This window comes from Chinchilla lanigera, unplaced genomic scaffold (genome assembly GCF_000276665.1).
Source record: "Chinchilla lanigera isolate Chin_1 unplaced genomic scaffold, ChiLan1.0 scaffold00007, whole genome shotgun sequence".
In the NCBI taxonomy this organism is placed as follows: domain Eukaryota; kingdom Metazoa; phylum Chordata; class Mammalia; order Rodentia; family Chinchillidae; genus Chinchilla; species Chinchilla lanigera.
The window spans coordinates 578,700-603,726 of NW_004955408.1; the positions used below are offsets into that span (position 1 = coordinate 578,700).

Genomic DNA, 25,027 nt, shown 5'->3' on the forward strand with positions numbered 1-25,027 from the left:
TGTAAAGGAAAAACCCTTTACTCACAATACTTCTGACACCAAATGTATGGATTTCCCACCCCAGGCAAGTCTCTAATTCTCTTCAGATGCCAACTGGATATCCTACAATTCAGTTGTGATGCTAACTACCTGAAGATAGCACAGACCACGTAGACTAGGGCTGTGTCCCACAGCATGTCCTTTCAGATACCAGTTGTGTCCCAAGATACTTATATGCCTGTCTGACGTAGCTACAATTTTAAGGGTTCCACAGTGCCCTCGTGAATAACAAAAAGATAGTACTCCTCTGACCCTTATCACAGGGTTTTAGGAGCTCTGTGAGGAACAAGGGATGGGGATCAAATATATATTTCTAATTATATCACTATATATGGCATCATGGTATGTATTCTTTTGCATTCTTACAACTAGCTTCATAGTAGTTAAATAAATAAATAAATAAGTAAATTGTGGGGCCAGGGATATAGCTCAGCAGCACGGTGCTTTCCTGGCAAGCATGAGGTCGTGAGTTCGATTCCTGGTACCAAAAAAAGAATAGAATAAATACGTTGTTGCATGTGGTAGTAATTTTAGTGAGCCACTGTGAATATATCCTAGTTTCCCCATTTTACTGTTGATGGACATGTAGGTACATGTTTTTTTGAGGGATACAAATAACACTTTCAGAGACTAGAGATGTTGCACAGTGGTAGGAGGGCATGCTTAGCATGTGCAGTCATAAACATCACACACGTCTTTCAGTACTCAGGTACACATTTTACTGCACTAGATATATGGTGTGGGCGCAGAAAGGTATTCCTTTCCTTGCCCATCGTTAGGATCATAACAGACAGTCCTATAATCATAGACAGGTTAAAAAGAGAAAGGCATAACATTTATTTAATTGAAGTTTTATGTGACATGGGAGCCTTTAAAGTGAAAGCCCAAAGAACCAGAGAAAACTTTTTATGCTTAGGTTCAATGAAGGATGGACAGGTTTGTAGAAATGTGTTTGGACAAAAGGGTACCTATGACCAAGCGGTAATGCTAATTGACTGAAGGGTCCGCCAGCAAGGCCTGCCTGTTCAGTTTCTTCTTGTCCTCTCTGGATTGTATTCCTTCCTCCTAGGCCGCACCCCTCTTGGAATGAGGATCTTCAGAGAGGAAGGTTTTGGGACTTGCTTGTGGGAGAAGGGTTCCAGTTCTGTGATTGCCTTAGGGAAGAGGAATTTTGGTTTCTGTGAATTATTTAAGAGAAAATTGGGCAGGAGACAGGAAGATGGGAGAAGATAAGAGAAAGACTTTTCTAAGGCCCCTCCTTTTGTTCACTTTAGTGTTTCAACATGCCAGGATACCAGACTTAAGGGTTATCACGTTTCTGAGCTACAACAGTGCTTAGTATTAGAATGGTCAGCTCCTTTTTAGCCTTCTTTGAAAATAATTCATCTTTCTACCAAAAATCTGTTCCTCCTCCAACATTTGCTGTTTCCATCAATAGCACCCTCTCTCTCCAGTGTCTGTGTCCAGAAACTCCATCTTCTCTAGCCCCACACACCCATATCTAATTACCAGATCATGTTGATCCAGTATCTTTCAGATGTGTCCATTTTTCTGTATCCATTGCAGCCATCTCTGGTTTCTTACCTGTATTGCAGTTCCCTGTGTCCACTGTTGCTCCCCTCTTAACCTATTATGTATAGTAATAAGACACAAACTTTCTCTTTTGTGTTGTACATATAGTCCCAGTATACATTCATGCTTACAAATGTTATATATATGCTGTTGTTTTGGTTTTTTGTTTTTTGTATATGGTTGAACCTAGGGCCTTGTGCATGTTTCCTGGACAAGCACTCTGTCTCCAAGGTACATCCCAGCCCTAAGCTAGTACCTTAAGGACCAGCATTTAGGTTAATAACAGCTGGAATAAATCTATATTTTAGGTCTATTTTTACTAGCTTTTTGGCTTTTCTTTTCAAATCTGATTCTATAAAACCTTCTGGGCTGGGGATATAGCTCAGTGGCACAGTGCCTGCCTGGCAGGCGCAAGGTCCTGAGTTCAATTCCCAGTACCAAAAGAAAACCCTTTTATGGTACCTAAAGATAAAGATAGCGCATACAGAAGTAGAAATAGCATGGCTCTACCAGTTTCTTTTTGGTTTTACTTTGGGAGGTGTTCTTTATTTAAAAGCATTTTTGACTTAATGAGGACTTTTAAGAGTAGGTGGTCATAGAAATATACACCATTTTGCAGTATACTGAAAACAAACATGAGTTAGGGATTCACTGCTATTCTTTTATATTGTAGAGTTCCACTCTTCATTCAGGACATCTCAGATGCCACATGAGTCTGTCATCTACAATACAGACTAAGGAATGCACCCAGTGTTAACACATAATTAAATGCCAGTGAAGCTTAATATTTTATGGCCAATAACCAGCATGGTGATTTTTTTTTTTAATTCAAGTAAATTTAGGAACGTCCTTAGGTGTAAGATCAGTGCACCAAAAACCTGGCTATGTGCCAGGAACCATTAAAGAATAAAAAATTTAAATACATTACTTAAAATGCATTAGCACTAACCACTGCAAAACATTTTGTAAGAAATTATAGGAAATCTAAATAAATGGAGAAACTTTTCCATGCTCAAAGATCCAAAGACCTACCTGTTGTTAAGATGTCAGTGCTTTCCAGGCTGACCTCCAGGTTCAAATAACCCTATCAAAATACCAGTTGGTTTTTTGCACAGATTGACAATAAAATTCATATTAAAGCACAGGGAACCAAAATAGTCAAAAACAATCCTGAACGAAATTAGAGAACGAACATTGCTTCATTTCAAAACTTACTGCAAGACAATGTGGTACTGGCATATACATACAGATCCAGTGGGATAGAACTGATGAAAATCCTTAGGTTTATGGTCACTTGGTTTTCAACAAGGGTGCCAAGGCACTTCAGTGGGGAAAAGAATAGTCTTTTATAGGCAAGGGTTCTAGGATCACTGGATATCCAAGAAGACTGAGAGGGAGAGGAAAGAGGCCAAAGAAATGTGTATTGTCTTGAAAGTGAAGTGGTCATCTATATCCAGCACAGCTAAGGAGGATGGTATGCTGTGAGCTAGAAAGAATTCTTTGTGTATACTAATCCCAGCAGTCATGGAAGCTAAGCAGGAGGATCATGAGTATAAGCCCAGCCTGGGCAACTTAGTGAGAACCTGTCTTGAATGAATGAATGAATGATTGAATGAATGAATGGTTCAATGAGAAGGTTCTTGGTTCAGTCCCCAGCTCTGCCCCCCACCCAAAAAGTGATTACCAGTTTGGGAGAAAGCAGGTTTGTCATTTTAAAGTTTGCACATCTTAGTGCACAGAAAGCTCTGTAATTACTGGTGATTTTAATGGGAAGAAAAATGAGAGATTACATGAAGAAACTAACATGAATACCCAAGATGTAAACTGCAGCTTCACTGAGATGAGGTTAAAGTATGTAACAGAAACCTGTCCTAAAATGTGCCTCATTGACAGTCCCTCCAGTGTCCTTTAATCTTGCTGTAATCATGTCAGTTCTCAGGTTATTCCCTTTGATAGGAAAAAAAAACATATTTTGTTCTGTTTTGTTTTTATTTTTTGAGACAGGGTCTCACTATGTAGTCCAGGCTGGCTTTGAACTCACTATGTAGCCCATGTTGGCCTCAAATTTGTGGCAATCCTCCTGCCTCAGCCTCCCAGGTGCTGGGATTATAGGCGTGTGCCACCACACCTCGCCAAAAAACCAAGTTTTATGGGATGTTTCTATCCACTGTTTGTTTGGCCCTGAGCAGTAGGTCATGTTTCCTTTTCTTACACTGAATATACTTAAAAAGGAAAAAAGCTTTTGAAAGGTGAAAGAAGCCTTTGTATTTACTCCTATCATTATTAGCAGCCTTCAACTCTTTCTGACCTTTTTAGTTAAAATAAATAAACCTGTGAATCTATATTATAAGCCTGCATTTGCCTTTTCCACTTTTATATGTGTACTTTTGTACTTTTCTGCTCAAAGGCCTTAAATTCAATTTGTGTCTTCCATTTGTGCAGGTTTCTTCATACAGCGTCTCATTTTCTTTTGCCTCAGGATTTGTAATTACCCAGCTTTCTTTGACCTGGTTTTGCAAACTCTAAAATGATATGTTACTTTCTTCCAAGTTTGTCACTTTTCATACTAGGTCTACTTTAAATCTGGTTGGCTATTCACTCAGTCAACTCTAGCCATTAGGGGGACATGGTGTGAATGGTAAAGCAGATGAGGAACTTGTTAAGAGATACCTGTGATTAGCTGATTAGCTGGTTGAAACTTCTGCAGTCTTGCAAGTGAAATTCCTGATAGTGTTCTATTTTGTCTGCCAGTTTTGCTGTTAGGAACTTTCTAACAGAGTGAAAAGACAACCCACAGAATGGGAAAAAATTTTACCCAGCTGTTCCTCAGACAAAGGACTAATATCTAGAACATATAAAGAATTGAAAAACAGCCCTCCCAAATTTAAAGACCAAATCCAAAAATGAGCATCTGAGATGAAAACAAACTTCTCAGATGAAGAAATATAAGTGGCAAATAAATATATGAGAAAATGTTCAACATCATTGGTCATTTGAGAGATGCAAATTGAAACAACACTGAGATTCCATGTCACCCCAGAAAGAATGGCTGTTATCAAGAATTGGCTGATAACAAATGCTGGCCAGGATGTGGGGAAAAAGGAACCTTCTTCACTGTTGGTGGGAGGGTAAACTGGTGCAACCACTGTGGAAATCAGTGTGGAGAGTCCTCAGAAGACTAGGACAAGAGATCCTATTGGACCCAGCTGTTCCCCTTCTTGGTATCTTCCCAAAAGAATTAAAAGCATCATATCACAGGATATACACGCACCCATGTTTATAGGAGCACAATATGTAATAGCTAAATCTTGGAAACAAGCCAAATGCCCATCAGCTGATAAATGGATAAAAGGGTTCTTTATATGCAATAGAGTACTACTCAGCCATAAAGAAGGATAAACTTGAGACATTTATGGATAAATTGGTAGACCTTGAGTCCACACTCTTAAGTGAAACAAATCAGACAAACGTGTACATATCACATTGTTTCTCTGATGTGAGAAACTGTGTAAATAAGAACCAAAATGTATAATATTGTGAAATAGGAAGAAATAGATCAAAAGGAAAGGGGAACTAGGGAGGAGAAGGGGGAAAGGAAGGAAGGGAAAAATGAGGGGAAGGGAAAAAAAAGGAATCAAGTTATGTCATATACAGGTACAAATTCCCTATGATGAATATGATCATTATGTATATCTTAACTATACCAATAAACTTAATTTTTTTAAAAAAAGAATTTCCTTATTTACTCCATTTGGTTTGTTGGGCTTATATATTGTCCTGTCCAAGTCTCATTTCTCTTTACTCTCACAGACATGTTCTTGAGTACTTCTACTTACTTGAGTTTCCTTGAAAGACATATATTACCTCAACATAAAATACCTGCTTTTCTTTTTCTCTCTTAATAGCAGTTTCAAAAGTAAAAGTATATTTTTCCATCATCATAAGCCAGTTTTGAGACCTGCCTCAGTGAATCATAATTGATTGTTTTGTACATTTAAGGTAAACGTTTTTCTTGTTATTTATATTGATTATTGTTTTATGGACATCTCCAGTTATGAAAACTTTACATCTGACCTCTTTTTTGTCATGTCAGTAATCTCTTCAGCACCTCCTACCCCAACACTGCCTTCTGTGGAGACTGATTTCATAAATTTTTTCCTCCCCTAAGTCTCCTTTTCAGTTTCCAGGAGACCCATATCTCTTCTACTGTAAATTTGTACTTTTGCATAATAGTAGCTAGCTGTGCATCTCAGTACCTTTTCCTGAGGGATACAGGAAGCAATCTATGTGTCTGCTCATTTGATATGATGAATGGCAAGGTCTGTGCATTCTCCTTCTAACTAGTGTTGCATATGTTTATCCAAGCATCACAGAGGGTCAAATAAACCCACACCGCTCCAGGATTTGTTTTAAGAAAAAGTTTTCTTTTGATTTTTCTGATAGAAGTAGCCCAGTTCAGTACAGTGGCACATGAGAAACCAGATTTGCAGGTTTTGGAGGAGGTCAAAAGTGAATCATCAGGTTACTCATGCATGAGTGATAAAGATGAGCCATTATGGTAAAATACATGCTTTCATAACAGAAGTGTGGTGTGGGTAGATGATGATGATGATGGTTTTGATGTTGGCCTTGTGAGCCAAAGTTCCTGTGACAGTGATAGGGAACAAGAATCTACTGATACAGACACACAGAATGCAGACCTTGGTTCAGATGATAAAACAGCAATGTGAGTACATAATTTGACTAGTTGAAATGTTGCAAAATGGCCGTGTAACCAAATAAAATGATCCAGTGTTAGAACTAGGTCCAAAACTATAGTGAGGGTCTTGGTAAGGGTGAAACATATTAGACAGAATGCCAGCAGTGCCATGCAGTGTTGGAAATTGTAACAGATGAAATGCTATAAGGTGGTGTGAAATACACAAAGGCTGCAATGCAAATAAAACATTCTGTGTGCACCAATAGCCATATTCAAAAATGTGTTTATTTATAGCACCTCACTAGCTGGCCTGAAAGCATTCATAGGTCTGCTGTACTTACCAGGGATTTCTCATGGTGATCTCAGGAATGTAAAAGACTTACAGAAAAGCAGTGGGTCAAAATACGGCATAAAAATTTATGTCCTTGTTGATGCATAGACATTATGCTTTCAATTTAGACATTTGTCCTAGAATTCAGCTATCAAATCCTCATTCACATAATAATAAACTGAATGATGTTGTGAACAGACTTGCTCCCATCTCCCAAACTATTCAGAATGTGAACTTCAGCAGTTGGCTTACCAATTTCCAATTGATATAATATTACTAACAGAGCACAAGTTGAAAAGTGCAGGAACAAAGAAGAAATTCCAAATGAGATGTTTCAGTTTCAAAACAGAGAATTGTATAATACAATCTTTGCATTTCAGAAAGACTTACACTGGCCTCAGATATGGCAAAGAAAAACAAACTGGTACTGCTGATGTCAGCATTTTGCCATGATGGAAATATTGATAAGGAAACCTCAACAAAATAGAAGTCTGAGGTGGAAACTTTCTACAGCAAAACCAAAGGCAGAGTAGATGCTGTTGATGGGTTATGCAGCAACTCTGATGTCACTTGAAACAAAGCATTGGCCAATGGTTTTACTCAATCCTAAACATGTGGGGGATAGAGTGATAGTTTACAAAGACAATAATAAGCACAAAATATCAGAGAAATTTTCTTAAAGGATTGGGACTGAAGCTTATATGAGATCATTTACAGCAGAAGCAAAACAAAATATTTCTGCCCAGGGAACTCTGCAAAAAATTGTGGAACACACTGGTGAGCTGATAGGTAAATAGGAGGTGCAGCATCCCAAAGACCTACTATGACAACAAGAAAACAAAAAAAAAGATGTCAACGGTGCCCTATAAGAAAGGACAGGAAAACAGAACATACATGCTATCTGTGTAAGTGATACTCACATGTGGAACATACAGTTGTGTATGTGAAGACTGCCTTGCCTGTGACAGTTGAAGCAAAGATTGTTTCTGTGGTAGACTTTTGTTTGTCTTTACATTGTGGGTTTTTATTTTTGATGTTACATAGGTTACATAGGTTTTTATTTTTGTTGTTTGTAAGAAAGTGAACAGCTGACATGAAAATGTTTATGTCTATTCTAAGTACTCATTACATGTTTGATGTTTTATTTTATTGACATCTTATTTCCCTGCTAAGTGCATGTTGTACAATATAGTAGGAAGCTCCTAACAAAATAGGAAGGGAGGTGAAAGACTGCCACATAGGAAAGGAAAGCTAAGCACACGTGCTGTCAGTGTACATGAGACATGTGCACATAACATGCAATTGTCATGTGTGAAGACTGCCTTGGGTGTGACAGTTGAAGCAAAGCTTATTTTTGTGGTAGAATTCTCTTGATATTTTCATTATAGTTCATACAGAAATTTATTTCTGATGTTATCTTTTAGGTTTTATAAGCAAGTACACAGCTGACGTGAAAACGTTGATGTCTGTTTTAAACGCACAATACGTATTAAGAATTTAGTACTTTATTTTATTGATACTTTATGTTCCTGTTAACAACACACTGTATAACATAGTAAGAACCTCCTGAAAAAACAACAAGGCCACCGACATGCCAAGTATGTTCTATAAAAAGGCCAGGAAAGCAAAACACATGTGCTGTCAGTGCAAACTATAAGTGTGTATGGAACAAGCTATTGTCATGTGTGCAGACTGCCTTAGTTGTGATAATTGAAGTAAAGATTTTTTTTTTTGAAAAGTGTCATTGGTATTTTCATTGTAGTTCACATAAGAATTTATTTGTGGTATTCTTTTTTAGGATTTGTACACCAAAAAACAGTCAATATTGAAAATTTTAATGCTTTTTTAATAAACAATAAATATTAAAAATTCAGCACTTTATTTTTGTGATTTTTTTCCTGTTAAGTACTCGTTGTTTACTGTAATAAAATTCATAAAATTAATAATTCATCAATAAAAATGTTCTAAAGAGTAAACGTGACTCTGACAGACCCATGTGTGTGCACCTTTATGGTAAAACTAGTTTAAATCCTTTGACCACTGATCAATCTCTGGATAAGTATCTTCTTCCTTGTTATTGTGAGCTGTGTGGTTCCTGCCTGGCATTCTTACATTTTAAATCATGGTCCAAGTAGCCCCGTCTTTGTAAAATAGTCACTGTGTCAGCAGCAATATACCAGAAATGCTAGCACTAGAAGAAAAAAGTGACTGAATTAATAATGCCATCAAATACTGCTCTGGGCCCCAACCCCTTAAATATTGTTTTGTTCCTCAGGCTGGTCTGGAACTTCCAGTCTCATACAATCCTCCTGCGTAGGCTTGCTTTGGATTCTTGATGTCTTTCGTTCCTGTGTTCATCAAGCAGTGTTGAGTTAAAGTCAGTAGCTTTGCTTTGTCTTGGTGGGAGCCAGAACAGAAAAACCCAGAATACTGACTAAACTGGGTCTCTTAATTGCCAGTGCCATGCTTTTTAGCAGGGATCTCAATCTTGTGTTTTGGTAGATGATACTGTCAACCAAGGATGTCACACAGAGAGAAGAACACATTGGAGGGGAGATAGTATGGGTCAGGGACTCAGTGTTCATGGAGAAATGTCTAGCAGTGATTGCATTAAAATTAATGCTAAAGACAGAGATAGGACATTATCTTCGTATGGGTGGCAGTTGAAGCCATGGGTGTGGTGATATTGCTTGCTGCAGAAAGAAGATATGGGTAGAACCTTGGTGGACATATCCAAGCAAGGGATAGCATTGGAAAATAAGAAGGAACAGTCACAGAAGAGGGTGAAAAACAGGATGGAGAGAGCCAAGTGAAAAGAGCCTTGCAGAGTTGGACTCAGGCTGATGTGGTGGTGCTCCCCTTTAATACCAGGACTCTTAGCGGCTGAGGCAGGAGGATCACAAGTTTTAGCCTCATCTGAGCAACTTAATAACTTAACAACAACTTGTCTCAATTTAAAAAAAAAAAAAACACTTAAAAAGGACAAACACTGGGGATATGGCTCAGTGTGAAGACCCTGTGTTCCATGCCCAGTATGTCCTTGATACTGACGTCCTTTTGTGGAATGGGGAGTGATATGAATTAAATAATTGCCACTTCTGTTGTACTATGATACTAAATTTATAGGCAGACTGAGCTATAATTTTCACTCATTTTGATTTATAGCATCTCTCATGTGAACTGTTTGTTCCATCAGTTGTAACAGAATTACTTTTGAATGTGACTTTTCATGTAAAGTGATTTGTATTAGTTATCATTTAAAATTCCTCTTAAGATGCTTTTTATTATGTCATGGAGAACATCCAACAGATATATTTGAGTTGTAAGGATGTGAAAACTAATCAAAATCCATTTGAGATGTATAGTAACTAAGTATAGAAGACAAATGATAATGGATAGGTATTGACAGTTAAACTTGCTGACAGTTCAGCCAAGGATGACCCTTCTTGCAAAGTTGATTGATGTATCCAGCACACTAGATATATAGGAGATATTTTGTTGCCTCTTTCTTTAAAATTCTATATGAAAAAATGATAATTTGTTCTAAGATTTTGTTTCTTTATAATGTGACTACATAAGTAAAAATTAACAATTAAAAGAAAAATAAACGTTTGTTTTACTTTTTAAAAATACTAGATTAAAAAGGAAAAAGTAGAGTAACATTTGAGACCCTACACGATTAACATGTTTCATTCATTTTTCTTAAGCCAGAAGGTAGTGGAATAATAGTTTTGAAGTGCTTTGAGAAAATTAGCACTGTAGAATTTTTTACTTCGTTAACCTGTCATTCAAAAACAGAAAGAAAAAAAAATGTTCTCATATGTAAAAATTCAAGCTTACTCTATTGAAAAAAATTTCTAAAGGATATAGACTAAAGGAGGAGATAAAATACTGAAGGAACAAGTGAGATGTGAGAAGTCTGTGATGGTTTATGTCTACTGCTCTGGGCTCTGGGTTGCCAACATTACTTCTAAGCATTTCTGTGAAATGTTTTTGAATGTGTTTAACATTTCCACGGCGGACTGAGTAAAGCAGATTCACTCTGTCTAATGTGAGTTAGCTTCCTGCAATTCAGTTGCAGGCTAAACAGACCAAAAAGGTTGACCTCCCAAGTAACGAATTCCTCCTGCTTGCCTGCTGCCTTCAAACTGAGACATTGATCTCTTCCTCCCCTCAGTCTGAACGTCAGCTCTTCTAGATCTCCAGCTTGCCCCTTCACCCTTCAGATCTTGGGACTTGTCCATTTCTGTAGTTCAGCAAGACAGTTGCCTTATACTAAGTTATTTTACTTTTCTGTATGAAGGGAGTGTGACCTCGCCACCACCTTGATTTTGGACTTCCGACCTTCACAACTGTGAGAGAATAAATTTCTGTTGTTTAAACCGCTAAGTTTTTAGTACTGTGCTATGGGAGCCTCAGGAAACTAATACTGATTTCAAGAATCCTGGTTATTCAGGAGAACAGATAAATTTATTACATGTAGAACCTTTATTAGATATACATGTTCACATTTTAAGGGTGGCTACTAAGAAGTAGAACTTGAATATATAGATGGAGCAAAGAGTGAATAAAGATTTGATCAGTGCATTCAAAGACAGGTAGGAGGGGAAATAAATAACAAGAAAGGAAAAAAGTTAGGAAAAAATAGGATAAATAAGAACACAATCAAATAATAGATGGTGGCACACTCCTGTAATCCTAGCACTCAGGAGGCTGAGGCAGGAGGATCACTGCTAGTGCAAGGCTAGCCTGGGTTACAAAGTGAGCTCAAGGCCAGCCTGAACTGCATAGCGAGACCCTGTCTCAAAAAGATAAATAATAATAGAGATGAATACAGATGTATAAATAACACAAACTAAACCTGGCAGTTGAGATTCCTCTTCCAGTGTTATTAAACCTGTTTGGGATAGTGGTAAGCCCAAAAGTACAAAGGATTAAAGGAAGCCAAATATATTGAAACACAGTATTAAAGTAGTTAAAATATCTGTGACATGGTGATATGTGTACTTTATTAGGGTATTGAGTTATAAACTCTAATAGTGGGTCTAATAACTTTAAGGATGAGTATTTTCCCCTGTCTTCATTAACTTAATGTGATTTCACTTGATTACAGTGTTTCAGATGATTTGTTGTCAGAATTCATTTAAAAAAAAAAAGCCTGATTTCTTTTTTTTAAGGAGTATTGCCATCTTTTTTAAATTTTTATTAGTATATGTTGTAGTATATATTTACATTCATCATGGGGAGTTGGTACATAAACATTACACATCTTAATTCTTTTTACTTCCCCTTCCTCCAAAAATGCCAGATTTCAATTAGCATTTAACAAAAACAAATTTGGTTCCCTTCATTCAAATCTCACTGGCCCCAAAATTCTATCCCTGGAGGCTTGTCAAGAATTCCTACTGCAGACATCACACTGCAGGTGAGGAGAGAAGAAGGCGCAAAGACTTGGCGCCACAGCCACTTCCCTGGGTCAGAGGACTTTCCTAGCAGTGCTTCATCGTAGATTTTGGCCTTTTTTGAGAGGCCTGGTTTGCCAAATGTGGGTTCTGTCTAATTAGGAGTTCACACATCCACAGTCTGAGCAGTTTCTGTTTGACTCACAGTAGAAAAATGAGTGCTTCAACTAACAAGATCCCTGACATAGATTGCTTTAAAATAATGAAGAAATATATCCTGTCTCAGAACTGGAAGTTCACAGGGAAGGGTGTATTTCAGAATTTAAAGGTTCAGCACTTCAGCAGTGTTAGCCAGGGACCTGGTTCCTTTCAGCCTCCTCCTGATTTTGTTGCCTTCTTCATCATGACTGCCAGCAACAACTGTATTCACGTTTTCTTATTCTTATCCAGTGGGAAACAAACATGTAACTTAAGTAGTTCTGTGTCTCTCCTCTTAAGTCATCTGCCTGCCCCTCCCTTCTCCCTCATGCTAGAGCTCAAATAGATGTAACATAAAGCACATGGCTATGTAGAAGTGATCTGTAGATGCCTGCGTTAAATAAGATTCCTGATTTTGTTTTGTTTTTTGAAATAAGCAGATGCTAGGAGGCAGATCAGAGTCCACTGCAAACCTCAACATGATCCTATGGCTCTGCCTGGAAATAGGGCAGAAAAACCTAGACAGCTGGGTTTGGTGGCACATACCTATAATCCCAGCACTCAGGAGGCTGAGGCAGGAGGATCCTGAGGCAGGAGGATCACTGTGAGTTCCAGACCAACCTGGGCTACATAATGAGTTCAAGGCCAACCTGTACTATAGTGTGAGACCCTATCTCAAAAAAAAAAAAAAACCCTACAGACAGATAAGATGAATTACGTGTAGAGTGATTTGCATTAATCTGCCTACAGAGACTTCCTTCCATGTCTCCTTTCCCTGGAATTCAGTGGAAACATTCAAGAATTTGTGAAGATTAGAGTTTGGCTTGGAGTGGAAGGGAATGGATCTTCATCCCTGTGTATAATTTTTCATACAATATTTCTGTACTGATTCTTAACATGTTTTTGACCTGAGTAAGCTTATATTGGACACTGTGGATTCATAAAAGTAAAAGAGTGAAAAATAATTTCTCCAAAAAAGGCCACTTGGCATGAGGTGTTACTAAGCATTGTTCAAGTAAGGGAAAAAGCACACCAATGGCTTCGAATTACAGCCCTGGAGACCTAGGCCTACATTAGCAGGGCCAGAGTGCTCAGGAACATCATCATTCAAGGGCCAGGTGAGGGAGAGACAGCTGTGAAGGAGAATGATGTGGCACTTGCAATCTAGGACAGGAGTGTGTTCATCTGGGACAGCTGTCACTAAGAGGTCAGTGTGGAGGAAAAGGGTGTCTTGGCACTGCCAACATGTGTGTTACTGGAGTCAGAACAGTTTTAGTGGAGTGGTTGGTTGCAGAAATGTTAAAATCTAAATGTGGCTATGAAAGACATTGTGAAATGAAAGAAAAATGCTCAAAAGTAAAGGGCAACTGGGGTGTGGAAAAGAGAAGGGAAAGAAGGGAAAATTATGTATGTGTGTGTATGTATATATATATACACACACATATACAGGATAGCTAACATAGTTGACTGTCTTCTATTGCTGTACTGAAAGAAACACTTAATGATCACTTGATTGATCAATATTGCATGTCTCTATTTGTTTTCCTGAGAAACCACTTTGAAGATATCAATACGTAATACAACAAGCGTTGTGAATTCCTACCACTTTGTTTGTAACTCTGTATTGTTTGTATTATTCTTTTGCTCTTTTGTAAATGGTTGTCTGTTTGTGAATGTTTTCCTTCTTTTATTTTTAAAATAAATTTTTTAAAAAACTTTTTAAAAAATCTAAACGTGATAAGGAATGAGCAACACTTAGGAGGTGGAATTACAGGTGCAGATACCACTTGAAGAGTGACAGTAAAGGGGACTCTTTGGAGGTACCTGTGTTTTCTTTCTTTTTGAGAAGGAAAATATCAGCAGGTTTAAAAGAGTAAAAAGAAAAAGTAGGATGATCATTAATGTTTCCTGAGAAATGAGGAAGGACTATACTCCAGATCATTTTTTTGCTATCCAGTGTGATAACAGATCCTACCAGAAAAGAAAAATGGGCGGGAGGGTGTAAAATTGGAGGAATAAAGCAGAACCATGTGCCACATATCTTAGTTCAACAAGAGGTGCATATACAATAGTAATCCTGTAAAATTGTATCACGTGGTGATATCAGAGCCATCTGCATCTGAGTACACGTTATGTGGGTAATGTACAGATGTCACCTAACCACACAGTTTGCAAACATGCATATCTCTATGAAATGACACATACCTATAGGTACAAAGTTAAGAGAAATTTGAGACTTACAAGTTAATAGAAAATTAAGAAAAAAGAGACATTTTCAACAAGAGTAAACACCCAGTAAAAATAAGTAGTAACAAAGAAATAAGAGTTTAGGTTTAAGTTTTGAAAGTTGGAAATAGTAAGAGAATAAATAATGTCCACATGAATGGATAAAAGAACAAAAGCCAGACACAGGTCCAGTAGCTGAACATTGAAACTAAAATTGAGAAATTGAAACAAAAATGAAGAATTCTGTCTTTTCTCTTGAATCATAAAATTTATAACAAAAGGAAAAGCATGACAAGATGCAGTAAATGTAAAGATTAGAGATAATCATTTGAGGAACAGGAAAGCAAATAATCAGAATATGTTTGACAGTGAAAATAAATCTGTGGTAACTATAGTTATTTTTTTCTTGTTTTGTAGGAAATAACTGGTAGAACAGTACCCCAGCTAGTACATTGTCACATAAAACAAAGAGATATGTGACACAAGCTTTTCTGAGGGAGGTGCTGGGGATGGAACCCAGGGCCTTTGTGCATCCCCGACCCCTTTTTATATTTTTTCGTCTTGAGACAAGGTGCCTTAAGTTCTGTTGCCTACTCTGGGCTTGCACTCCTATGTCAGCCTCCCGGACTGCCAGGATTACAGGTGTGTGCCACCAGGCCTGGCTTATTTTTTAATGCCAGTTTTTGCTTACTTTCCATCAGTCTTTCTTCCTTTGCTTCCTTCATCAAGTGTGTTACGTCTCTACCATGTGCCAGACATACTGTAAGAGATGCTAGATCTCACATTCTAGAAGGAAAGACTCAAAAATAAACATCCAGTTACTAACACAGTCTGATAAATGCCAAGCCGGATGCAGTCTCAGGATGCCATGGCAACTTGAGAAAAGTACGCAGCTAGTCTTGGAAGGCAGAGAGAACATTCAAAGCAGGATTTGACTCTAGTGAGGGGGTCAGCAAAGGAGTGGGGGAGCCTGGCATCTCAGGAGGAGGAAATAAGACACACAGACTGTAAGAACAAGGGGTAGGTCTAGGCATTGGCCCCATGCCTGCAGCAAAGATGGCAGCCTTTGTGATGATAAAATGTTTACCTGGGTTCTTCTGCTCCAGTCTTGAGAGACTTACAGCCTGCAGCAGATTGAATCTCAGAACAAGGAAGGAAACCAGGAACCCACATACGACAGGGTGACTGCTGCTTACTGTGTAGGGTATTTGCAATTTCAAGAGATGAGGCTCAGTGAATCAAATGAATCAGAGTGGAAAGTTCCAGACTGATGGAGTGGGGGGAAGATACTTCATTCATTTTATTTTCTTTGTACCAGAATATTCTTACCTTTTCCCTTTACAGTCGAGGTCTTTTTCTCAGAGCTTGATAATCTTACATTCATAGAGTGTTGCAGCTTGCATTGCATTTCATCATCTTGGATTGCCATAAGAGCTCAACAGCAGGGCTAACTCTGTTCTCTCTTCTTCTGTTAGGAATTTCTGCACCCCCCCATCCTTTCTGTGTTTAAAGTTTTCAGGAGGTCCATTTAGGTTTGAACGTCCACCAAACTTTTACACTACACTGTTTACTTCCTCTCCTGAATGTCTAAGCATTCTTTTTTTTTTTTTTTTTTGTACTGTGAGTCGAACTTGTGCTTACCAGGCAGGCACTGGTGCCATTGAGCTGTATCCCCCCAGCCTTAAGCATTCTTCTTGTTGGCACTTTCTACTGTGTTGATATCTGTGTGCCAGTCACCTCAGTAAATTTAGAGAATTTTTTTTAGACAGGGTCTTGTCAAGTTGCTAAATTGTTCAAGCTGGGCTGTTACTCCAAATTCTTCCTTAACCTCCCAGAGTGCTGGAATCAGGCATGGACCACCATGCAGGACTAGAGATTCTTTAACAATCAAAACCAAGGTGTTTGTTCCATTGTACTTCTCTTTGGAATTTAGCAGGTTACTAAGAGCGTAAGTTAGTGTATTCCTCCCATAACTGATTCCTGTGAACTGGGTTAGGAGTATTTTTTTTTTTTTTTTTTGCCTCGTGCTATTATAAAATGTTTCTAGACAGGAAATTCAGAATTGCTATGTGAGGTGATGATATATTAATTAGTTTGAGAATACTAATCATTTTACAACATATGAGGTGTGATTAAAAGATAATGGTGAGTGTTTAAATTTTAAAAATTTATTCCAGTAAAAGGCATGGTGCCATTAATCTCCCTCAGAATATTCTTCCTCACTATAAACACACACCTTCCTTCTTGCTACTTTCTGAAGCAGGTCTGCAAGTCTCTTTGGTGAGTGTCTTTAGTTGTACTGTCATGGCTGCCTCAGTGTCCTGAATCAGTTCAAAACTTTTACCTTCCAAGGTCGTTTTGACTGTGGGGAAGAGCCAGAAGTTGCAGGGTACCAGATTTGGCAGATAAGGTGCATGTGAACACACTGTGATGTTTTATAGGACTGCATCTTTGTTGGGTGGCGTCGGGCAGCAACATTCGCCATATTTTTAATCATGCTTTGTAAAGATATGAAAGACGATTTCCAGAAAAGCTTCAGAAAGTAGCAAGAGTAAGGGGATAAGTGTGTTCAAAGCAAGGGGAAGGATTTTGAGAGGGGTTAATGGCAATGTGTCTTTCACTGGAATAAATTTATTTATTTATTCATTTGTTCATTTATTTAGCTTTTTGAGACAGGATCTCTATCTGTAATTCAAGCTGGTCTTAAACTCACCACATAGCCCAGGCTGACCTCAAAACACACGGTGATCCTTCTGCCTCAGCCTCCCAAGTGCTGGGATTACAGGTGTGAGCCACCACACCTGGCAATAAATTTTAATTTAAATATTCATTGTACATTTTTATCACCACTTGTGTATATCTCAAAACATAATATTATATACCTTATATGTAATTTGATTTGTCAGTTAAAAAAAAGAAAAATGAAAGAAGTGGGACTAACGGCATAGCTTAGCAATAGAGCACTTGCACGGCATGTTTGGACTCAGTCTCCAGCTTCACAAAATAATAAATGTCTTTTGTTTCTGTATTCAACAGGAAAGATTGTATGGGGGAACTTTTTAGTGCTTTTTTGGTATGCTACTCTGTGTTATCTGTAATTTCAAGTTTTCGTTATAACTTCCAATAAGTTTTTCTCAGCTCTGTAACTAATAAATGGAAAGAAGTCAGGTAGCATCCTTTTATGAAACTTGAAAAACAGAAGTAAAATGATTCTAAGTTTTGATAAAATTGTTATTGACAGATTTTAACAGTTGATATTGTAAGTAGCTCTTCTCTGTTTTTATATGCCTTCCCTTATAAATTGTTTAAATATGAACAACTCATTAAATTTTGAATTAGTACTGCTTAATCACAGTCACCATGGAAAACTTGGAAAGTTTTTTTAGAACTGTTAGTTTACTTCTAACTTTTTTTTTTTTTTGGTACAGAGAATTGAACTCAGGACCTTGCACTTGCCAAGCAGGCACTGTGCCACTGAACTATATCCCTGGCTAGTTCACTTCTATTATTTATATTATTTTTTAATTACAGGAAGGAATAATTAGATGAGTGAGTATACTGAGTATTAAGTGACTATGAAAACCCCTTATTTTCTTCTCCTGAATAATAAATACTACCTCCTGGAACAGAAACTTGCATAGCTTACTCTTGCTTGTTATTGCATGTTATATTTTTACTGATACAAATGTTTTCAGAACCTTTTCTGGATGAATTCTGGGGACAAGAACATTCTTTGTTCATATATTCTGTTGTTAGAGTTTGTTTGCATCTTGCAGTAGTTCTCAGAATCAGTTCTTAGTGGGTGGAGATTCCTTCAGCAGAAGTTCAAAGTTCTTGTCAGTTAGGTTTGGTGTGTTTGCTCAGTGATTGCATTCCCTGTGGTATCTTTTCATCCCGAGACACTGGAAACAGTACTGACTTGCTGTTCTCTGTGAACTGTGACACTGAGAAGAACCTGTCAAAGAATGGGATTCGGGGGCATCACTGACGGGAACAGAGGGGCGTGGGAGGAAAGGCTGCTGTGGGCTTCACAGACATTGGCTCAGAGGATCATTAAGGCATCAGATTGGCTCACCAGGACACTTACAAGAGGAAAGGGAATCAATTTGCTTAAGCCCTCAAGAGTAAAGGAATCATGAGCGCTGTTTTACGTATATAACTGAGATAAGAGTATCTCAGTCTCTATAACTAAATTAAAGATGAGAGAATTTAGGTGACCTATCACAGTTACTGAATTGGCAAGTAGATGATCTAGAGTTCAGACCCCAGGCCTTGCTGATTCTGTAAATATGTTGTTTCTTCTTTACTGTAAATGCGTGTGAAATCACAGTAAGAAAAGAGAAGTCACAGAAAAATGAGTAAGTTGCGCAGAACACAAGCTTACAGGTCCTTTTAAGTATTCTTGATTTCTGCATTTTCTGCCAGGGTTTATACAGCAGTATGTTTTGAAAAATAGCAGATGAAATAGTTAAAACCAGTTCTTTGATTGCTCCCTGTTTGGATACAGTATTGGATGACTTCTTAAGACAATGAGGTTATCATAACACATTGCCTCAATGCTTGTATTTTAAAACAGCATAATTATCTGTGAAACAGATACCTCTGGAAGTAAACAATCTGTTTCAGATTTTAAGGTTTCATAACCCAGTGACTGTGTCTTTCAGTAGTTGACTACTAGCTGGCCACAGGGCAGCACAGGCTTCCAGTCCCACCACTGAGGCAGGAGAGTTTGAGTCCACCTGGGCAATTTAGCAAGACCTGACTCAGAATTTTAAAAAAGGGATGGGGTGTAATTCAGTGGCAGAACCCTTGCCTAGTATTTGCAAGGCCTTGGGTTCAATCCCTAGTATCATACCCCCTCAAAAAGAAAGTTTAAAATTATGACAGTCCCCCCCCACCCCATTTACTTTTTATTGACAGTGCTGGGGATCAAACCAAGTCCTTGCACATGCTAGGCAAGGGCTATACCACTGAACTATGCTCCCAACCCCCTCACTGAATTTGGTTAAGGAAAAAGTTGTAAATAATATCAATAACAGTGAATTGTGAAAATATTCATCTCTTTACTGAATATTCAGAGGTCACTCTGGTTACTATCCCTTACCATTATAACAAAACCTGAAGATATTTAAGTCAGAATGGCAGGTGGGTTTTTTTTCTGTGAAGTTAGTGGCATCTCTGCATTTTATAAATCAGTACTAACATTTAGTTTCTTTTGCTAAGCACTGTGTGCTTCCAGGTGTGTAGAAAGCAAACATTTCCTCACCAGTGTCATCGCTTTATATATTGTGATTATACTGTATTGGTCATTAATTAATGCTTGATTTGGGGTTTTGTTTTTGTTTTGAGACAGAGCCCCACTGTGTAATTCAGGCTGGCTTTGAAATCGCTATTAACCTCAGCTGGCTTCAAAGTCATGATTCTTCTGACTCAGTCTCTCCATTGCTGGGACTATAAGCCTGTGCCACCATGTCCAGCTCATGGTTGATTTTTTTAATATAATTTATTTCCCTCTGGTGTTACCTTATGGGTCAGTGTACATGCTCAGGACTTGCAAAGACTGGAGCATTGGACCAGCTTGCATTCTGTACCTTGCTCCAGTGGCTCCTTTCTCCGTCTGGGCTGCCTGGCTCTTCTAAATGTGAGTGTGGGGGTGAGAAGAGCATCCAAGGACTTCTGTTTGAGATTTGTCAATGGTGCCAAGAATTAGGACCATATGTGGAGAATTAAAACTTGAGCTTGGTGGAAATGTACCGCAGCCATGTAATTTGCAGGGCTAAGGGACGGGCTTGGTGTCTTCATGAGCCCTGTTAGATGATACAGTGCATGTGTCTTCATGTAGAGATACAGTTTTTACTAATAAATATAAATTAGAGGAACATTCTCCTTTTGTGTCATGCTTAAAATTTTGAAGACAGGCCAGAACTGAACTTTTCTCATTTCTTTTTGACATTTACCAAGAAAGTTATTCAAACATGATTGAATTTCTATAAGACTTTGGTAATTGAACTAAATGTTACTTTGGCTTCCTCATTTCTCGCAAGCAGAATTAATCTGTTCACAGTGGTGGCAGTGGTGGTGTGTAGGGCCTGGTGAGTGCAGATGAGTGGGCAGAAAGTCAGGGTTGGAGCTGTGTCACTTGGTTTCTGGGGTTTTCTTCCTTCTGCTCTTACCAGCCTATCATGGATATTAACTGTCTTTTTCAATTTGTTATCAGTCTGCATCTCTCTTCCTGGACAGATGTTGATTCAGATTCATTGCATCATCCTTTGTGTAGATATTTATAGCTCAGTGGTCAGTGAACTGTCAGTACTATAGATCTATATAATATTCAGAGAATAATTGAGCACTTTGATAAAGACTTGATTTATTTATCATTAATGTATTTTTTTCTTTTCTTTCATCTAGTTGCTGATCATCTGGGTTGTGATCCTCAAACTCGGTTCTTTGTCCCTCCTAATATCAAACAGTGGATTGCCTTGCTGCAGAGGGGAAACTGCACATTTAAAGAGAAAATATCACGGGCTGCTTTTCATAATGCAGTTGCCGTAGTCATCTACAATAATAAATCCAAAGAGGAGCCAGTCACAATGACTCACCCAGGTAAACAAAAGAAGGAGCTTATACATTTTGTTTTTACCCTTAGAAATTTTTGCTTTGAAGGTAGGCATTCTACTTCTGATATAATCATATAATTTTCAGTATAATTCTATGATTTTTTTGTGGGGGTATTGCCATTTGTTTGTAGAGATATATGTCATTTTCCTTCAGTTGAATTTTGTATTAAATAATGACCATAATAGTCTGTAAAACTTCGACTTATTAAATAACTGGCTATGATTGAATCCTTAGTTGTTTTCCTTTTCTACATTTTGCTTTATAACTTTGAAAGATAATGTATTTGATTTGGAATCATTCACCCAAGTTATATCATGGATTCTCAAGGATTACCTGTCTGGGAAGTGTTCTTTTCATCCTAGTAGGATGACTGCTGAAACTGACTTACTGATTAGTATAGATATAGTAGTAACAGTATTTGTTAATTTCTCATAGAAATATTTAGGATATTTCTTATGTAACCATTTTTAGAACAGTAGTTGCAATTTATTGAGCACTTACTATGCTTAGGATACATGCCAGGAACTTTGCTGTAGGCTTTTTAAATATGTTTCTTAAATCAGGCAAGTGGTACATGCCTCTAATCCCAGCACTGGGAAGGCTGAAGCAGGAGGATTACTGTGAGTTAGAGGCCAGCCTGGGCTACATAGCAAGTTCAAGGCCATCTTGTACTACAGAATGAGACCCTGTCTCAAAAAACAAAAACAAGCAACAACAAACACACATACGTGTGTGTGTGTGTGTGTGTTTCTTAGTCCTCATAGTAACCATGTGTCTTAGTTATTTTCTCATTGCTAGGACAAAATAGCTGACCAACACCCATAATACTTATTTTAGTTCCCAGTGTATAGAGGTTTCAGTCCATAGCTGGCTCCAAGACAGGGCAGCATGGCAGAGGGCAAACAGTGTGTGGCAGGACAGGCAGAGAACGACAGTCTTCCTTCTTCTTCCCTTCTTATTTGACCCAGGCTGTAAGCCTGTTAGCTGGTGCCACCCCCACCCAGGTTGGGTCTTCCCTCTCGTGGCTTCTCTCTTGGGCCAGCTTTGCTTACTCCTTGCGGCTTTCCTCAGACCATCCACATTCCTGACTTCTCGAATCTTACGGAGTCTGCACTGCGGTTTGGCTTCACCCTCACAGCTTCACACGCAGCCCTATCAGGGGCACACTGCCTGGCCTCACAGACCTTCTTCTGAAGTCTGGGCGGACACCTCCCTGACCCTACAGCTCTTGCATTCTGCATGTGCCTAAAACTAGCACCATGTGAAGGACACCAAGGTCCACCACCAGCTGGAGCAGTAACCAGGTTTCTGTCTCTCCTGGCTATAGGGATAAAGGGCCTGGATTGTTGAGCACTATGAACCTGATTTGGAGGAATAAATTCCCTAGGCCACCACCATTCTGAACATGGTACCCTGGAGCTCTTTTATCAGAGAAAAATCATTCACCTTTGCAATTTTGAGACCACAAAGGGTAGAGTCCTACTGTTTTTTTTAATGCCCTCAGGCCATCTTTTCTATTGTCCATTTCCAAAGTACTTGACTTTTCAATACCAAGTTCTCCTCTGCCCATCTTTTATACAATTTTACTGGAGCTTCTTTTTGGCCAACTTTGTAAATCAGTCTGCTGGGCTGTCTGCACTTGATTCTCTGTATAGATCTTGCTAAAACCCCCAAGTAGCTATGCCACTGCCTCAACATTAGACTGCCTTGAAATTTTTTCCTCAGATTAGTTAGTCCACTGCTCTTAATCTCAGTCTCCTACAATGTCTGTGGACATGGACAAAATGTAGACAAATTATGTGCCAGAGCATAACACACATGTTATATTGCCCAGCTGAAACCTCCTGAGCCTGGTCTTTTTGGCTGTGTTGCAGTCAACATCCTGGGCCTCTGAGCTCTGACCAGAATATCCTATCAAGCTCACCTCAAAGCATTCTAGGCCTCCATCTCCAAGAAGCATCTCTAAACCTTTCCAAATTCCTTGTGCCAGCCAATTCTAAAAGTTTCTGAACTACATGTTGAGGTAGTCATAGCAATAACCCCTCTCCTGTTATCAAAATCTGTCTTAGTTACTTTCTCATTGCTGGGACAAAATACCCAAAACCACAAGTCACAATTGGAGAGGTTTGTTTCGGCTCACAGTTTGTGGACGTTTCAGTCCATAGTCAGCTGGCTCCAAGGCAGGGCGGCATGGCAGAGGGGGAACAGTCATGACAGGGCAGGCAGAAAGCAGCAGTCTTCCTTCTTCCCTTTTTATTGACCCATGCTGCAAGCTTATTGGTTGGTGCCACCCACACTCAGGGTGGGTCTTTCCTGTTCAATAAATCTATCACCCACACCCAGAACTTTGCTGAACCAATCAGTGGGCTAATCCAGATCACACACTCATGATCCAGGATCACACACCCATGATTCAGTCACTCCCAAAGCCCCACCTGTGAGCACATGAGGCTTTGGGAGGACATCCAGGTATGACACCGTGTTCAGTGTAGGTTCTCGCCCAGTCTTAAAGATCAGGGACCAAACCAGGTAAGGGTACATAGAAGATTGCTCAAACCCAAGTTTGCTAATATTCATTCAGTTTACTAGCCCATCTCGTAAACTTGAAATCTAAAGTTCAGTTTTGCATTCATTAAGATTTTTATAATATATCTTATTTAAAGAATTGATTTTCTTTTTTTGTTTTGTTTTGTTTTGTTTTGTTGAGATAGGTTTTTACTATGTAGTTTAGGCTTTCCTTAAACTCACTTTGTAGCCCAGGCTGACTTTGAACTCTCAGCAATCCTGCCTCAGCCTCTGAGTGCTGGTATTACAGGTGGGTACCACCACACCCAGCCTAACTTCTTCTATCTTGATAGACTAATGCAGATGGATTTAAATTCTGTGACAGTTTTCTTTTAAACTAAAACTATATTTTTTTCTAATTGCAAAAGAAAACATAAGCTTATTATATAAAAACTGAAAGTAAAAAGAATAAAACAAAAGGTATGAAAAAATTTTCAATCCCCAGAAATCAGTGGAGCACTGTAGTTTAATTTCTTCATGGAAACCAAAAGGAATTAAAGAGGCAGTTTAGTTGGGCTGGATCTCTATGTGGGAAAACTGGTTTTAAAATAGTAGTTTTTCTGCTTACATATCATTCATTTTCCACCCTTGTCTTAGTGGAAAGAAAAACTATTTGAAATTTTGAACCTAAGATGGCTTATTTTCATTCCACGCCAATTTCTTTTTACCAAAAACAGAAAGAAAAATGAGCAAGGAGAAATTCAGCTGAGCAAAATATATTTCTCTTTCCTAGTGAGGAAAGGTTTATACACAAAAAACACAGAAAAATACCTAGAGTAAGAATCTTTTAATAAAAGTATGGGAAGAACTGGAAATAAGAGCGGAATTGAAATTTTCAAAAATTTGTTTTTGTTTGCAACAGGAAAGGTATCTATCAGTTAATGCAGATTTTCCATTTGTGTTCCTTAAAACATTAGTTTACTTAGATATGTTTATCAATCACCAATAGAAATGGAAAGGGTAAAGTTTTGGAAAATGCTTGAAATGTATGCTGTTTATAGAGGAACCTAGTGCTTATTAACATATTGAGATCTCCAAGAATTCTTAGAGGAAAGAGCCTGTTTTATTTTGATCAACCTAGTGTTTCCTGAATTTATTTGACTATGTAATTCTTTTATCACAAATTAACATGTAACAACAAAAATAAATTTACTGATAGAGTATAAGGATAATAATCATAGGGCAGTGATCAGATTTTTATATTGTGATCAGACATATCTTTATGCAGAATATATAAAGAAATAGCCGTGCATGGTGGCACACACCTATAATCCCAGCATTCAGGAAGCAGAGACAGGAGGATTGCTGTGAGTACGAGGCCCGCCTGGGCTGCAAAGTGAGTTCAAGGCCAGCCTGAACTACATAGTGAAACCCAAA

The 25,027-nt window shown here is 38.3% G+C and overlaps 1 protein-coding gene across 1 annotated transcript in view; it reads left to right on the forward strand.

Annotated features, from left to right (window-relative positions):
- Nucleotides 1-25,027, forward strand: part of Rnf130 (ring finger protein 130) — a gene marked incomplete in the record, with an annotated part of 99,057 nt that overhangs the window by 16,981 nt on the left and 57,049 nt on the right. The window contains 1 exon segment of the mRNA XM_005376010.2: nt 20,876-21,070. Coding sequence (XP_005376067.2) covers nt 20,876-21,070 — 195 coding nt within the window.